The sequence below is a fragment of the Callospermophilus lateralis genome, chromosome 7 (genome assembly GCF_048772815.1).
Source record: "Callospermophilus lateralis isolate mCalLat2 chromosome 7, mCalLat2.hap1, whole genome shotgun sequence".
NCBI lineage: Eukaryota > Metazoa > Chordata > Mammalia > Rodentia > Sciuridae > Callospermophilus > Callospermophilus lateralis.
In genome coordinates this window covers 29,090,774-29,109,475 of record NC_135311.1, presented here as the reverse complement: position 1 = coordinate 29,109,475, position 18,702 = coordinate 29,090,774, and the positions used below count along the sequence as shown (strand labels likewise).

Sequence of the window (18,702 nt, the reverse complement as noted above, 5' to 3'; positions counted from 1 at the left end):
AAGGCCAGGAACATAGTCACAATGTCATGGCTTTGAGCCTCAGCCTTCTGAGTAGCAGGGATTACAGTATGTACCACAATGCCTAGCCTTAGGCACTCTCAGGGGTCTTGAGTTTCACATCCATCATGGTCTTCCTAACTCTTCCTCCCATATTTTCTATTCCAGTTAACCTGACACAAATTTCTGCTTAGTAATTGAGTCCTGTCATTTGTGCCTGCTTAAAAATATATATATAAACATACATACCCCCACCTCCCTCCCTACCCCCTCCCTCCCCATCCCTCTTTCCCCCACCCCTCTCTCTCAAATGGGTTACTGTGAAAAACCTTTACTTCTTTTTTTTAATCATTTTTTTATTTGTTCTTTTTAGTTATATAAAAATCACAGAAGAATGTATTTTGACATATTATACATACATGGAGTATCACTTCCCACCTTTGTGGTTGTACATGATGTGGAGTTACACTGGTAGTATATTCATATATGAATACAGAAAAGCTATGTCCAATTCATTCTCTTTCTTTCCCATTTCCATCCTCCCTCCCATCCCCTCACTCCCCTGGTCCAAGTGTGAACCTTCCCCTCTTCCCTCTCCCTGGCCTATTGTGAGTCAGCATCTGCACATCAGAGAGAATGTTTGGCCTTTGGATTTTGGGAATTGGCTTATTTCACTTAGCATGATAGTCTCTAGTTCCTTCCATCTAACTGCAAATGTCATAATTTCATTTTTCTTTATGGATGAGTTATATTTAATTGTGTATATATATCACATTTTCTTTTTATCCATTCATCTGTTGAAGGGCACCTAGGTTGGTTCCATAGCTTAGCTAGTATGAATTGTGCTAATATAAACATTGATGTGTCTGCGTCACTATAGTATGCTGATTTTAAGTCCTTTGAGTAGATACTGAGAAGTGGGATAACCGGGTTAAAAGGTGCTTCCATTCCAAGGAAAACCTTCACTTCTTCATCTTCTGTTCATTCTGTTGCCCCAGTAATCTTCTCAGAATGTGGATTGGACAGTCACACTCTTGCTTTGAGCCATTAAATGGTTTGCTTCATAAACTCACAGGAAGTCCTTCAGTTTATCTCTTCAGCCTCTTTTCCCTTCAGGCCTCAACCCCTCTACTCTTTGCCAACTTTACCAAACCATTTGCTTCTCTACAAGCAAGGTATGCACTTACTACTATGCCTTTCCCTCCTCATCTACCTGAGGGATTTTGAGACATTGTTAAAGGCTTGGTTAGCCTCTGTGAGCTCTTTCCACTGTAACCAGGTGATGTTATGAGCACTGTCCTTTAGAGCTCTTAACAGCTTCTTTGGAGTGCTTATATTTTAGTGCTTACAGCATTGTTTTCTGTTTGCTTCTAGCTCTAAACTCTGAACATGTATTTTGTCTTATTTATTTTATACTCCTATACCTTTGTACTCTCTTTGTATACCTTGGGCACCTGACTTGGTAAGAACTTAATAAATATTTATTTTTTTTTTTATTTTTATTTTTTAAATATTTATTTATTTTTTAGTTTTCGGCGGACACAACATCTTTGTATGTGGTGCTGAGTATCGAACCCGGGCCGCACGCATGCCAGGCGAGCGCGCTACCACTTGAACCACATCCCCAGCCCAATAAATATTTATTGAACAAATAAATTTTTAAAACCAGGAGATAAATGGATGAGTTACGATCTGAGTAGTTTGGGCTCTGTATAATTCTCACTATGAACCAGCTCTATGAATGTGTTCTGTTGGAGTTAACCTTTGGGATTAGGACTGGTGCAGAGATAGATGCTCTTATGCTTGCAATCTGTCCAGAAATGAGTAACCTTCGCAGATGGCCAGGTCACTCCAGTAGCTTACTTATTTGGCAGCATTTGTTGGTCCAACTGTGTACAATATCATTTATAGAACTGCTGCTATAATTACTATGTTACTCAATTGCTTTCCTTCTGCTTCTAATTTAAAAACAGTTCTAGTTTCCAAATATTTCATCCTAATGAAAATGGCCACAGTTCTGCATTCAGTGGGAGAAGTCTGTTTCTGGAAGGACATAATTGGCATCTGGAATATGCATGTGATCAGGGAACTACTAGGAAACAGTTTGAGCACTGCTTTTTTGTACATTTACTTTGAAACTGAGTACTGTAATCAATTTTGTAAGAACTTTCCATGCTACATTAAGCCATAGATGTGATGCAAATTATAACCTAGCACTGGCAACACTAACATTAAAGTAATAAAGTGGTCTTTACTTTAAGGCCATGATACATTTTTAAAGAAGCAAGATTTCCTCAAAAACCACTCACTCTAAATCTGGCAATTTTGTGAGAACTTAAAGGAATAAACTTGACTCATTTTTATTAGAGAAGTGCTGAGCACAAGTTATAATATTTTTAAAATATGTTTTTAGTTGTAGATGAACACACAGTGTCTTTATTTTTATGTGGTGCTGAGAAGCAAACTCCAGTGCTTCACACATGCAAGGCAAATGCTTTACCACTGAGCTACAGCCCCAGCCCAAGTTATAATATTTTTAAGATAACATGCTGCTAAATATTGTGAAATATACTATGAACTAAGATATTTTATTTGTAAGATTTTTAAAAATTTTCTTGCAATGTGATTGTACCGATTTAAAGAGATCTCTGTCACTTTATAACTTATTTTTCTTGAAAATGAACTTAACAGCTTATAAAATCTGAATACTAGAATAGAGATTGACCATTAATTTTTGGTAGTAATAACATCATGTTATGACTTATTGCAGATCTTTCAGCAAAAAGTGCCTCTGTTCCAGATGAACTTGGTGCCTGTGGACATTCCAGAACATCAAGCTATGCAAGCCAGCAGTCAAAAGTATCAGGTAGAGGCTAGCAGTGAAGTTGAATCCCTTATTTCTTATTCCTAAAAGGATTTGAAACTGCTGTTTTGTGGGAGAAGGGTGTTAAGTATTTTGTGGGAGAAGTGTTAGATTACAGTGTGTCTGACATTAGTATTATATCCAAAGTGATTTTTTCTCTGACAGGGTATAGCACATGTCACTCCCGGTCATCAAGTTTCTCTGAGCTCTGCCATAGGAGAAATACCTCAGTGGGAAGTACATCAACAGGAATTGAAAGTATTCTAGAGCCATGTGATGAAATTGAGCAAAAAATAGCTGAGCCAAATCTTGATGCAGCTGATAAAGAAGATGTAGCCTCTGAAAAACTCAACAGGTATCCTTTTAGTTTAAAGATAAATGTAAATTTAAAAAAAAAAAAAAACTTTGCCTAGCACTTGCCTAGCATGTGTGAGGTTCTGGGTTTATTCCCTAGTACCACAAAAAGAAAAGAAAAAAAATATTTTTATAAAATAACGTATAAAAAAGAAAAAAAAAAAACCCTGTGATTCTTTTTGAAGATGCCCAATGAACCAGGATTCTGTAGAATCTCAGATGAAGCGAGTTGATGACACCAGAGTGGATGCAGATGATATTGTGGAAAAAATATTACAAAGTCAAGATTTCAGCCTAGATTCCAGTGCAGAAGGTATGTAGAGAACTGTTAAGTATAGAGTTCTGTAACCCAGGTTTGTACAATCTATGTGATCAGCAGGAAAGTGACAGTACATCATGCCACTGCTACGCACTTGTAAAAGAAATTTGATGCTCATAAAATCTCAAGATAACTTTGTAGCTTATTTATTTCTGAGAATGGTTATTGAGTTTGGGAAAGAAACAAACTTTAATTAAAAGTGATCAGTCTTAGAGGGGCTGTCGTTCAATGGTAGAGCCTTTTTGAGGTCCTGGGTTCAATTTTTAGCACCCCAAAAAACAAAAAGAAATTCTAAAGAATATTTGTATTTTACAATTATGTTTCTGCATCTGCCATGTTCATATGCCTTACAATAGAGATCTACATCTGTGTCTGTGGTAGTACTTCAAGTCACAGGATTTGTAAAGTTGGGCTAGTGGTTTTGAACAATAGGGAATAACATAGTCCTTCAATCCCTCCTTAGTGTTTTCCCTAAACTGTAAATTTATGTGCCACGAATTTGAAAAGTGCAATTACTCAGATGAAGTTACTCAGATGGTGTGTATGGAGCACACTTAACAATGGACTTAGTTCCATTGTGTAATGGGTTGTAAAGAGAAATAATTAAACCTTGTGAAAAATTGTAGGAAAGACTGTCTTCTTTACTCAGTTAAAAGAAAAAGAGTTGAAGGGAAGTTGATCAGAAGTAACTATTAGAATAGCTTTTAAATTGCCAGGTACATAATTGTTTTTGAGTTTTTGATTATTTTAATAAATAAATGTGAATTTTGAATTACTAAAATATGAATATTATTTGGCAGTAGCCTAGTAAGTATCCATTTAACAAAATTTGAAATGTATATTGCAGAAGAAGGACTGAGGTTATTTGTGGGTCCTGGAGGAAGTACAACCTTTGGCAGTCATCATCTTCCAAACAGGTATGTAGTCCAAATAGTACCTTATTAAAATACAGACTTAAGTTTTAAAAAATGCTCCAGTGGAGGACAAAGGTTGCAAATTTTTTATTAGACTGAGGCTATACAATACTAATATTAGTGATTGCATGAGAAGAGTTAACAGTTCTTGGTGTAGTTCTCACTTTTCTTATTCAGGATGTGTTGAATAAGAAAAAAATAAAATTTTATAAATTTGATAATTTCCTTAGATGTATTTTTTAGAGTATATTAGTAAAGGACTAGTAGAGTACCCAGACAAGTTGCAATATAAAAAAATTGTTTAGAAAAGAATCTTAGTCTAATATTTTATTTTTGTTTTGGTTGGTTTTTCTGTATTGGAGATTGACATTGCATGTTTTTTCCACTAAGCTACATCCCAAGTTCTTTCTCTTCCTCTCTTTCTGCAATGCTGGGGATCAAATCCAGAGCCTAGCACATGCTAGGCAAGTCCTATACCACTGAATTATACCCCCAGCCTGCAATCCATTTTATTTTTTATTTTGAGACAGGGTCTCACTAATTGGCCTAGAATTCGGCAATTCTCTTGCTTCAGCTTCCTGAAGAGTTTACAGGTGTGTGCCACTGTCCCCACCTCTTGGTCCAGTATTATAGACAGAACAAAGTAAAACCATATTTCCAGCCAGTGGCCTATCTTTTTTTATTTAATTTTTTCTTTTTAGTTATACATGATAGTAGAATGTATTTTGACATTATACATAACATAGAATATAACTCCCCATTCTTGTGGTTGAACGTGATATGGAGTTTCACTGATCATGTATTCATATATGAACATAGGAAAGTTATGTCCCATTCATTCTGCTGTCTTTCCTTTTCCCATCCCCCGTCTATTCCCTTCAGTCCCCTTTGTCTAATCCTCTGAACTTCTATTCTTCCAGCATCCACATATCATAAAGAACATTTGACCTTTAGTTTTCTGTGACCTTTCTGTTATGTGCAATTAAGCACCCACTCAGCAACATAAGCTAATAACTAACTTTTCTTGCACTCTCCTTTCTTACTGCTAGAGTCTAACATACATTCCAAGTTAATTTCTAAAGCCAGGTGCAATGGCACACGTCTCTAATTCCATTGACTAGGGAGGCTGAGGCAGGAGAACTGCACCTTCCAGATCAGCATAAGCAATTAAGCCTCAGCAACTTAGTGAGACCCTATCTCAAAAGATAAAAAGGGCTGGGGCTAACAGAGATATGAAAAATTGTGGTATATATGTGTAATAAAAATTTTAATGCCAAAAAAACACAAAGTACATGTATAATGACATGAATTGGTGTGAACATACTTTATATACAAAGATAAAAATTATGCTCTATATGTGTAATAAAAATTGTAATGCATTCCACTGTCATATCTTTAAAAAAATAAAATCAATTCAAAAAAAAGGGCTGGGGCTGTAGCTCCTTAGTAAAGTGCCCCCCACCCACTGGATTCACTCTGCAGCTACCAAAAAAAATATCTGAAAACCAAATATCATTTTGGTAGTTATTCAGATTCAGATGGAGAAAAGTTACCTGCCAGACCTACCACCCTGATTCTCAATATAAGTTGAGTATTCCTTGTCCAAAATAGTTAGGACCAGAAGTGTTTCAGATTTCAGTTTTTTAAGTTTTGGAATATTTACACTGACATCACCAGTTGAGCTCCAAAATCTGAAACTTTTAAGCAAAATGCCATCCTCAAAAAGTTTCAGATTTTGAAACATGTCACATTTTCAGATTAGCGATAATCAGTCTATACTTCAGAATGGTGAGTACAGCTGTCAAGAACACCTTAGGAATTTTGATTGTCCTCTTCCCCACATCCCTTCTGTGCACCCCTGGCACTGTTTCTATGTAATATTTATGTACAGCTTACACACAACAGAGTAAATCAGCGTTGCAGGGGTATGGGAGTGCCTAGGCCAAGACATTTGTTTTATTATTTCATGCTCAAAATATGAAAGAATTTTTAGTTCATTTCTTGTACCAGTATTCATTTTAATGAGTATCTCCTATGTGTCTAGCACATTATAGAGCCCAAAGGATACAAAATAGTGTCTAATAGCAAATACCTACATCATTAACTAGAGTCATATATGGTAGATAGGAAAGAAAGAAACATAAAGATGCTATGAAGAAGTAATTTTTTAAATATTTTTTAGTTGTAAATGGACATAATACATTTATTATTTTTATGTGGTGCTGAGGATCTAACCCTCACATGTGCTAGGGAGGACTCTACCACTGAGCTACAGCCCCAGCCCTGAAGAAGTAATTTGAAAAGCAGTTTATAAAGGATATAGCACAAGTTAGACCTTTAATTAATCTTCATGACTTATCCACTCATTAAATTTAGTTAACTTTTGGACCTGCTTGTGGATAAGGATACAAGGAGGAAAGACCCAGCTCTTACCCTCAGCCAGCAGATGGTCCTAGCACATGGAGTTGGCACCTCAGCCAGTGGACCAAATTACCATTGCCTGTTTTTGTAAAGCGAGTGTCATTGGAACACAACCATGCCTGGTTATATATATACTATCTGTTACTGCTTTGATGCTGTAACAGCAGAATCGCATAATATAGCAGAGACCATGTGGCCCACAAAGCCTAAACTATTTATATCAGGTAAGATAGACAAACTATAAATAGTAGAGGGAACTCTGAGAGAACAGCAAAGGGACTCAGGTGGAGAAACTCCCTGGAAGAGCTGACGCTTGAAGAGGGTCTTTGGGAGAATAAATATAAGTGGGTTTTTAAAATATTTATTTATTTATCTTTAGGTTTTGTTTTGTTTTGTTTTTTAAGGTGGACACATTATTTTGCTTTTATGTGGTGCTAAGGATCGAACCCAGTGCCTCATGCATGCTAGGCAAGCGCTCTACCTCTGAGCCACAACCCCAGCCCATAAGTAGGGGTTTATCAGGCAAATTCAGGGAAGACAGATATTCCTGGTAATAGGAGCAAATGAAATGAATTTATAGGCATTATAATTATACAATACTTATTATAGGTAAAATTGAGTATTTATTAGTTATGTGCCAGGCATAAGCACATATATGTATTGTATTCATTTATTATAGTATCTTTCAGTGCACACAACACACTATAATTAGTTATTTAAAACATGGAAATAGATGCACAACTATAATCACAGCTGCTTTGGAGGCTGAGGCAGGAGGATTGCAAATTCAAGGTCAACCTGGGCAACTTAGTGAGATGCTGTCTCAAAATAAAATTGAAAAAGAAGGGGGCTAGGGATGTAACTCATTGCTTTCCCACCTTGGGGTTTGTTCACTAGCACCACAAAAAAAAAAAAAAAAATGAAGTTCAAGACCAGCATCAGTAACGTAGAAGAACCCTATCTCAAAATTTAAAGACGAGCTGAGGGTGCTCAGTGGTAGAGCGTCACTGGGTTCAATCCCACTACAAAAATAAAATACGGAGACAAAGATACAAAGAAGTAGAGATCATTTGCCCAAGGCCATAAACTAGTTGAGTGGTGAAACCAAGGCTCAAGATTCATGTCTCTTTAAATCCAAAGCCCATCACTCTTAACCACTTTGACCTTACCAACTTCTAAATAATATGACCTAGTTAGAGAATTGCCTAAAATATTTCTTCCCAGAATGGGTCATGTGAAAGTAATTTTGAGGACATAAGGTTGGTTGAAAAGTGTCCTTAAGCCCAGTAATAAAGGCCTCAGTTGATATAATGAAGAGTTTATTCTTCCTCATATCTACAGTAGGAGCCATTGGTGATTTTTGCATTGAAATGAGCTATCAGAATGGCATTTTAGAAAAGTGACCATAATTTTGTCAGAGCAAAGAAAGATACATCGAATACTTTCAATATGTGCTATTAGTATTATTGTTATTCCGAAAAAAGAAAGATGAATTTTGGTTGAGCGATCATCTAAAACTTAGGATATAAAAACATTTATTTAGTAAAGAAGCTGATTCTGGTTCCCACCCCCTTTTCAAATGAATGCTAGAATAATCACCTGGGGCCCGGGGTTGTAGCTCAGTAGTAGACTATTTGCCTAGCATGTACAAGGCCCTGGGTTTGATCCCTAGCACTGCTAATAACGAAAATATGAAAAAAAGTACAATAATCATCCAATGCATGAAAGCCTGAAGTGTTCATTAGGTGTCAAAGTAAATTGTTCATATGACATGCCACAGAAACACCAAAGAACATCAGAGAGAATATGTCATGGTGAAAGATAATGGGCCACAGAGGCAGATAAACATGGGTTTCATTCCTGGATTAGCTATTATGACTCAGCTTAGCTATGATCTTGGCTAACCACATCTCTCACTTGCTACCAGAAACAGCACTGCATCAGTAGGGTTAACATCACAGGCTCAGGAGTTGGGCTGCTTAGTTTAGTACCAAGTTTCACTACTTATTAGCTGTGTCTTTGAAAGTCATTCTCTTTGCCTCAATTTCCTCACCATAAAATGCTGCTAATGGAAACTATCTCATAAGAATAATAAGGTTAAAATTAAATGAGGTAAGATATGTACACGCTTATAACAATATCTGGTATGCAATAAGCATTCGATCACTTTATATACACTAATTGAAGATCTGTTGCAGAGTTAATTCTGGAGATTAAGCTATTTGAAGTGCCCAGCATGCTGCTTATAACATAGGCTCTCAATAGATAATGGGTATTTATCAGAGAAGTTATCATGTCAGCATTAGATCTGTTCTGTAAGATAAACTATGATGGTACAAATGAAACCAGAATCATTTACCTAGGACAGAAGAGAATGGAGAGAACACAGCAACAAGCCACACAGATTTGGTGAGGGCTTTCAGCAGTAACCTGTCTGAAGTCTAGTGGATACTGATTGCCTGCACAGGGTTTCTTATAGGGTTCTGTGTGCACCTGTTTGCTCAACTTTATTTTCTAAAAAGAAGTCTGCTTTGATTTCATTTTTATTCCTTTGTATGTTGTTTTTTATCTCTGATTGCTTTTAAGATTTCCTCTTTTCACTACTTTTAACAGTTTGACTATGATATGCCTTGATGTATTTCTCTCTGTATCTATTCTGCCTGAAATTCATTAAGCTTCTTGGATCTCTGGGTTTATAGTTTTTATTAAATCTGAAAATTCTCCTACCCTTCCTTCTGGTATTCTAACCTTCAAATTCTATCCACCAGCTTTTCTGAGCCCTGACCTCCTACTCCTCCACTCAGACCACCAAGTTGTTAGGTCCTCCCTCCCTGCAGATTAGGGAGATCCTGAAGCAAACTGCTTCAGGCAGCAAGTTGGGGCCATTGTAGGACTTTCTTCATTGATTTCCTTTTTGCTGGGAAAACAGTCTTGCACTGCCTATTGTCCAGTGTGTGTAAACTATCATTTTTTATGTTCTATTGAGTTTATAATTATTCAAGGCAGGAAAGAAACCTTGGTGCCTATTATTCCATTATGGCCAGAGCGGAGCATACTTAAAAGGACATCCCAAAGCCAGGTTCCTTCAAATTATGATTGTCTGCTGGGGCTAAGGTTGTGGCTCAGTGGTAGAGTGCTTACCTAGCACGTGTGAGGCATTGCGTTCCTTCCATAGCACTACATATAAATAAATAAGATTATGATTGTAGCCTGTGAGTTGTTTGTTTTCCTCTTTAAGCAGTGCTGGGGATTGAACCCAAGGCCTCACACATGCTAGACAAACATGCTACCACTGAGCTAAATCCACAGCACACAAATTCTGATTATCTGTGGCTACAAATGGATATTCATTGGTACTCATTTGAGGATGGTCCCATCATTTCTTCTGTGCAGTGAATCTGTTTTAATTTTTTGGTGGGGGATGAGGTGCCAGGGATTGTACTCGGCAGGGGTGGGGGGACACTCGACCACTGAGCCACATCCCCAGACCTATTTTGTATTTTATTTAGAGACAGGGTCTCACTGAGTTGCTTAGCACCTTGCTTTTGCTGAGGCTGGCTTTGGACTCGAAATCTTCCTGTCTCAGCCTCCCTAGCTGCTGGGATTATAGCTGTGCGCCACCAAACCCAGCTGTGCGCCACCAAACCCAGCTGTGCAGTAAATTTGTAAGAACCCTCAGCAGTCAGTTTAGAAGTCCAACTCAGTTCATGATGTACTAATAACCACTAACTTATTGCCATCTTTTAAATTTTTCTCTTAAAATACTGTTAAGCATCCAGTGCCAGGATGCACACCTAAAATCCCAGCTATTTGACACACTAAGGCAGGAGAATCCCAAGTTCTAGGCCAAGTTGGCAACTTAGCAAGACCCTATACCAAAAACAAAAATTTAAAATGTCTAGAGTACATGTAGCTCATTGGTACAGTACTTGTTGAGCAAAAATGAGGCCCTGAGTTCATTCCCCAGATCTACCAAAACGAAAAAAAATGACATTTATGTATTAACTAAAAGAATTCTCTAGCCAGTTCTGGGGCATGCTCCTGTACTCTAAGCTGCTCAGGAGGCTGAGGCAAGGAGGACTGCTTGAACCCAGAAGTTCAACAACATAGTGAGACTTGGGCTCAATAAGATAACCACACTACTATAACAACTAAAGACTATCATCATTAACTGAGTGCAAGGCCTGATGCAATGCTGAAGTCACTTATACTCCTGGAAGAGATCGACTTTTTAGCATTTGTATATAAACATGTTTGAAGAGAATATTCCTTGTAGCTGTTTGTTGATAGGTCAAGAATTGTGTTATTAGGTTATTGTGGAAATAAGTAGGAAGATCAAGGCCTAGACTAACCCAATGTATTAATTATAAACATTTACTCTTTCAAGTATTTTCTACTTGTGATACCTTTTAACCTTGTAGAAATGAAATCTAGTAGAAAACTGTTCAGTGCATTCTCTCTCAATTTCAAACACTTCAGCTCAACATTTTGAAGGTTTTTTTCTCCCCTGCTGTTCTAGGGTGGGGTCTGGAGCTTATGAACAAGTTGTGATCAAACGCTAGCAGTCAAGCCGGAGATCTGAAGCTTCCCTGTGGATTTAAAGTGTGGGCAGTTGATGTATGGAGGCATTTTAGTCAAGCACTTAAAAGGAATCTGTGAACCTCATCTGTCAAGAAGAAAGCCAATGCTGATTTCGTCTCCAAAACCGCCCACCTTCCCCACCCAGTGAGAAGGAACATCTGAATGGTATTCTCAAGGCAGTGTGCCAAAGTGTGCCTTAGAGGTGCATTGCTCCTGTGGCCACTGCACATGACAGTGAAAAACTGTTCTTTCTTTCAAAATACCCAATGGGAAAACAGCACTAGATATGTCTGAGTATAATTTTAGTATTCAAGAGTAAAATCTGTGATAGAAGTGCTCAATAGATTGGGCTGTATGTTTTTTATTTTATTTTTACATTTTAGATATAAGTGAATATAATTTAAATTTAAACCCTATAAATTCTGTCAAGATAGTTATTAAGTCCTCTTAAGGAAATATTCCATATTATACTACCTAAGGTATTATACTGTTAACTCATTTTGATGCAATAATTGATATAAAGTGTGGGTGTTCATGCTTTGGGAAAATGTTTTACTACAATAACATAAAATGCTTAAAATTATTATATATCAGTCATAAATCAAATGACAAGTGTGTTTAAGTCTGAGGTAGGTGAATGGATGTAATGTTGTTATTATGTGGTATATAGTATTGTTATTTGTCATTAACATTAGATGAGCTGCAGAATCCCCACTAGCACTATACGCGAAGATTTAAAATAAGTTTAATATTCAATGTGTTAGGCCACTATAAGGCACCCAAACAGAAGAACTATTTTAATCCACTGAATTAAGACCTGCTGGTTTCAACAATCAAAATTTAGAACACAAGGAAAATTGTGATATGATCTGAAACAGAGCATCCTTTTCTATGAAAATTCAGGTTTGTCTAAAGCTGAAATTTACTCTGACATGGTAGTGGGTAGAAAATAGGAAACAGCTACTTAACATTACTGAGCTGAAGGATTGGTAGTTTTCCATTTTAGCTTTCTATGATCAGATATTATATTTTCTTCTTTACTATATCAAAAACAATTTGTTTTGAGGCAAATATGGCTTTAAAATATGAATATCTCATCTGGTTTCAGTTTCACAGCACAGCATATAAACTTTAGAGGTTTTCTGCTCTTACATGACCGTCTCCATGTGGAAAGATCAAAACCTTCTTGGAATCAAATAAAAACTCAGTCACTGAAGAAAAACAGATTCCTTAGAACCATTGATGTCCCAGTCCTTAATTTCAAAATCATGTTCAAGAAAGAAAATGTCAGAATAAAATTGGTCTAGCTTTCATGTTGGCAAAATATCCAAATTTAAAGGTTTGGGGAAAAAAATAGAAAAGTTCATGTTAGGACTTTTTTTTTTTAATTTCAAAGATTGGGTATCCCATGTTAATAAATTTTTACAAATAGATTCTGAAATTTTTAAAATATTCTGAATTCTTATTTAGAATATTTTGGATGTTGAAAAGGTTTTCTAAGTCCAATATGTTTTTTATTTTTTAAGATATATTTTGAAGGCCATGTGTAATCCCAGCAACTCAAGAGGCGAAGGCAGGAAGATCTCAAGTTCCAGGCCAGCCTCAGCAATTTAGCAAGGCCCTAAACAATTTGAGAGAACCTGTCTCAAAAAATAATATATATATATATATATATATATATTTTTTTTTTTTTTTTTTTTTTTTTTGAAGAAAAACCATTGACCTGAATATTTTAGTGAAATTATGCTTGGTTAGTTCTCTTAGTCCAAATAAAGAAAATGATTTATTAAGAAGTAAAGACTCCACTGTTCTATACAACTACAGTGCACTGGTTTTTTAAAATGTGGAAAGAAAAAAGAAAAATCCAAAGCAACAGTGACTGTGAAACTAAGCAAAAAGGAAGAAAGACTTGTCTGTCTTCAAGTGAACTGATCCTTATTACATATTATGGAAAGAAGCAAAGTTTTAGAGATAGGAAGATAGAAGATATTGTTTAAAGAGATATTTATTATGACATTTTTTAAAACATATTTTTCTATTTTCAAAATATTGTTTCTAGGCTATATTTTTATTGGCATTTTGGCAGATGATTTTGCAGTTTTAAAAATGATAAAACTAGATTATAAGCATGGTTCAGTGAGGATACTCCTCAGACCTGTAAAAGGTGCTTTAGTCAGGGCAGTGCCTCTGTCTTACTCATCCCTGGTGGTCCTGTCTTTATTCAGATTAGTTCTTGGTATTTAAAATGGTACAGAATGCTTTTTTTTTTTTTTTAATGAAATGTGAAGAGATTTTAAAAGCATGAAAATCATGCATTTATAATTTTAGCAGCCACCAAACCCATCTTGATTTATATAGTAGTAAATATTAAAAAAATAGTAAGCAGAAACATTAGTTAAGAAGTTAAGAGGGGAAAAAAACTTAATGGCCATGACCTTTGCAGTCAAAGTCTGGATTCATTTTATTTATTCTCATATTCCAATGGAATACTTTGCATTCAAATTTTGCTACAGTCCTATCAGAATATTTATTAAGGGTTGTTAAGAGTTAAGTGCCTGCCTTACTTCTATAGTTTTTCTTTCCCTAAAACTTGTATTGTTAATCTCATGTAGCTAATGAAAAAAAAAAAAGCTGCTTATTAAATACAAAGTCCTGGGCTGGGATGTAGCTCAGTGGTTCAGTGGTAGAGAATTTGCAAGTCCCTGGGTTCAATCCCCAGGGCTGGGAGAATGGGGGTGGGCAATATATATAAAGAAAGAGACTTTGTGTGTATATGATATCTATATCTATCTATATTTTTCTATCTATATATATGATATATACTTATATCATATACACACACACAAAGCCCACTTTTTAAGTTTAGATAATTGGACTTTGAAACTTTTGATTTTGTTTTAAGAAAATGGGTTTTGAAAAGTAGATTCTTAATTAATTTTTAAATATTAAAGTCAAATTTCAAATAGCCCAATGTTAGATAATTTGCAAATATGTAATACTTTTTCTAGTTCTGTCCTAGAGAAAAAGACTAATGGCAGTTTAAAGCCACATGTTTGGGATGAGGTAAATAAGAGTCTTAAATATCTTGTTGAGAAGCATACACAGGCCAGTTAGGAGACCCTCTTCCTGTGACTTGAACTGATGTTAACTCAGACAGACAGGATATGAAGGAAGGGTAGCACAGGGCAGAGAAGGCCCAAAGGCTTCTGTGTACAAATAACTAGTGTACATTAGTATTTATGATCTGAAAAAGTCTTGAACAATAATTCTAAACTCCACCTTCCCATTCCAGCATAAAATTATCAGAATAATATCCAAATTAGATTCTTCTATATATGCTTTTTTGAACAAAACTGTGAGCCACAAATGTTGACCACTTAGCTCTTTTGTTGCTGCAAGGAAAAAATAATCTTCAACTTGCCTCCGTTCAAAATGTATTCAAATTCAGGCAGCAATGAGTTTTAATAACTTAAAGATCCCAGAGTAATTTTAGACTTTCAGGTTTCCATGCTAACTAAACTGCTTTGCAAGCTATAAAATATTTCAATGCTCTGAAGTGCTCTGAAGTATTAGGCTTACAGTATGACAAATCCATAACAAATCTCTGAGAGACAGACTGGTCTCATATGATGGGGTTGCATTCTATTTTCTTAACAAGGCTTTAATTTGGGCAGTTCTGAAATTATGCTTGGTCAGTTCTCTTAGATGGTACGTCATGTGAATATAATCAAGTACAGTAGTTGAAATGATAAGCCGCTGTTCATATGTTGGCTTAGGTACTATGCATAATGTTAATAGCTGAGATGTTAAAAAATATAAAACATAAAGGGTAAAATATTCCTGCATTAAGCCTATTTTAAGACTGTCCTGAAAATAAAGGCCTTGTTCTCTTAAATATGTGATTTTTCATAAGATAATGTATACATGCTGTATTTTAAATAGTCATGTGGGTAGTCTTCCCATGTGACAAAGCTGATAAAATTTTTAATTTACATACAATGTATTCTGCATTTTCAAATGTTTGTTCATTTCTGTATGTAACAGAAAATTCTCTAGCTGATATTCATTGACCAAATCCCACACAAGGGAAGACATTTTAGAGTATATACAAATTTTATTGTTTTTTTGGAAATAGATCTTATTTGGGGATCACTTTCCTCTTGTGTGTTTATTTGACCCTTTGGTTGATTACCCACAACCTGTATTAACTTCCAATCAATCAATTTATGAAAAATGCTATTGGTTGCAGGGGACTGGCTCAGTGGTAGAGCACTTACTTAGTATGCACAAGGCCATGGGTTTAATCCCCAGCACCACCCAAAAAAAAAAAAAAGGTTATTGAAGTGATTCCATCAGTATGCTAATACTTGGAGAATGAACTTCATATTTATATATTTCCTTGTTTCAAACTGTACAATGATAATCCAGGCAATGTTTCTTTTTTTAACAAAAAAATTTATTTGTAAAATGTTTGTAATATAAAGATGAATCTCATACATGTTCAATAAAATATATATCTTAAAAGTTTAGATGTTCTTTTTATTTCAAAATTAATGTTCTGTCATAAAACTGTGCCAAGGTAAGAAAATAAATAGAAATATAACTTTCTTGACTATGTAGTATCAGATGTAGCTCCAGTGGAGACATCTGTCCAAACCGTGGGGCAGCCCATGGAGTGGCATGGGCTTTGGTGAGAGACAAACCTGAATCTGAATGCATACTACCTTCTGAACCCATTTCCTCATCTAGGAAGGAGATAATACAACTGACTCTGTCAGATTGTGATGAAGAGCATGAGTTAAGAGTATGCTGAAAAATTGAAAACAAATTAAAAAAGAAAAAAAATTCCATTTAGTAGGCTGAGGTGTTTGTTTTGTTGCTTTTGTTTTGGGTACTGGGAATTGAACCCTGGGGCTGCTCTACCACTGACCAATATCTCTAACCCTTTTTATTTTTCTAGACAGGATCTCACTAAGTTTCCTAGGCTAGCCACAAACTTGTAGTCCTTCTGCCTCAGCCTCCCAAGTCATTGGGATTACAGGCATGTGCCACCATGACCAGCTCACTCAGTATTTTATTAAATCAAAACTAGCTTTTTAGCATCTACATGCAAATAGTAATTCTCACACCAGTGATTCACAACTAGTGTGGATTAATATTTATGATTTAAAAATCATAATCATTTGGACACACAAGTGGTTACTAAATGTGCTACTAATAGAATTTAAGACCAACACTTAACAGAAGAGATTTAGTGTCACCCATATCCTTGTCAGCTTTTCTTCCCTTTAATTACAGATTGGTGGTCTTCCGTGGACAGCACAGATTATGGAAGGTTATATGATTAAGGATGAAGTACCATGCTTATTGGCAGAAGCTGGTAGGTTGTGGGCACAAGGAGAGACCTTCCAAATCCCTCCCCAGTACACAGGATCATACAGGATTGCCCAGGATAACTTTGTAATGGGTCACAGCAGAACCTGGCAGGACCTCTGATCTGTCCTCAGACATCCTTGTTCACATTTCTGGCATGGGTCATCTTCTTGTTAGGACTTAAACCACCTTACCTCAACACCTAGTGGTTTCCCCTTCTCCCTCTACTCATCCTTCCTCTTTCACCTATTTCCACCTGTTCCCTTTCTGTGTCCTTATGTATCATTTATCTGATATCAGCACTTAATGAAATCTGTCCTTCCATTTGTATAATAGGGTATTATGAATGGAATTCATCCATCTATGTTATATGTCACATAACCAAAAAATTAGGGAAAAAAATAGGAAAGGCTCAAATGTAGAGATTCCCTGGGTCAGAGATTTCTATCCCATGTGTACCCCATGTGAGAGAAAATGCCAGAGACCTTCCTGTATGGATTGGTTTAGACACCCCACTGCTGTGCAGTTCAATTCGGCTGGCCTGAGATACTTCAAGTGGGCATCCCTATGAGTTTTTGTGGGTTTTGTTTACATCTTAGATGAGAAGTGTGAGCAGTTACTTTAAGAAAAGTGTGCCACCTTCTGGCACTGAACGCCAGTGATTTAGGGAGTCTACTTTTCCCAAATGATCTGTGACTGCTTCTCTTTGACATACTCCATGAAATTAAAATCAAAGGAAAAACATTTTGTGGGGGGCAGGGGTTAGTAATACTTTAAAATACTTGAAAAAAAGATTTTATAGCATTGTTTATTTTGCTTAGATCTTTTTTTTCCTTTAGTGTGGGATTAAAGAAAGATTCTGGAATTACATTTCCATGAGGATTTCTACCAAAAACGACTAGAAGAGCAGCGTGACTAAGTACATGTAGACAGAGGTTTAGACCCAGACATGGTAGCAGAAAAACACAAGACCCATTCAATGAAAGCCAGCAGTCCTATGGGTCAAGGATGAGGTGTGGAAGCAGCAGCAGTGTTTCTGGGAAAGGCAATAATATGTCCACAGCTTGATTTGACTAGTTCTAGCCAAAATCACAACATGGAGGATGAAGTGAAATAGGTAGAAACAAGATAATTACAAACCAGGTACAGTGGTGTGTGCCTGTAATCCCAGCTGCTAGGGAAGCTGAGACAGGAGGTTCACGAGTTCAAAGCCAACCTCAGCAAAAGTGAGGCGGTAAGCAACTCTGAGATCCTGTCTCTAAATAAAATACAAAATAGGGCTGGGGATGTGGCTCCATGAGTTCAATCTCCAGTATCCACACCACCCTCCATACCCCTGTTGCCAAAAAAAGGATAATTACAGCAAAGAAGGCAAAAGGGATGTAGGCAGAGTTGTATACAATTTGGCAAGAACATTAACAGGGCTTTAAGTATTAATTTTCAGGAGAAAATGAAAGCAACATGCAGGCTTTTAACATTTACTGTACACATTTCTAAAACTTCCAGCTCCTACCAACTTGTTTGTTAGATCTCACCAATATTCCCAATGTCCCCCTTTTCTGGATAGCTCCAAAGAAGATGGGTTTACTGTAGTTAACACTTAGCATGCACCACAAGGCAGGTATTTGTCATTCTTAAAGTCTTTGAAAGATTTCATCCAAACCAGGCATGGTAATCCTACATGTAATCCACATGTAATCCTAGTGACTGAGGAGGCTAAGGCAGAAGTATCGAAAGTTCAAAGCCGGCCCCAGCAATTTAGCAAGGAACTAAGAAATTTAGGAAGACCCTGTCTGGAAAAAAATAAAAAGGGCTGAGGATGTGGCTTGGTGGCTAAGTAGCCCTGTGTTTAATCTCTGGTACAAAAAAAAAAAAAAAAG

At 36.4% G+C, this 18,702-nt stretch overlaps 1 protein-coding gene across 2 annotated transcripts in view; it reads left to right on the top strand.

Annotated features, from left to right (window-relative positions):
* Eeig2 (EEIG family member 2) overlaps positions 1–15,937 on the top strand; it is an 80,873-nt gene extending 64,936 nt beyond the window's left edge. For both annotated transcript variants that reach the window (XM_076863160.1, XM_076863158.1), the window contains 5 exons: positions 2,768–2,863; positions 3,026–3,215; positions 3,400–3,527; positions 4,381–4,450; positions 11,388–15,937. In XM_076863160.1, the coding sequence (XP_076719275.1) occupies positions 2,768–2,863; positions 3,026–3,215; positions 3,400–3,527; positions 4,381–4,450; positions 11,388–11,430 (527 nt within the window). In that variant the 3' untranslated portion in view covers positions 11,431–15,937. The remainder of the gene's footprint in view (positions 1–2,767; positions 2,864–3,025; positions 3,216–3,399; positions 3,528–4,380; positions 4,451–11,387) is intronic.
* Positions 15,938–18,702: the final 2,765 nt, after the last annotated feature.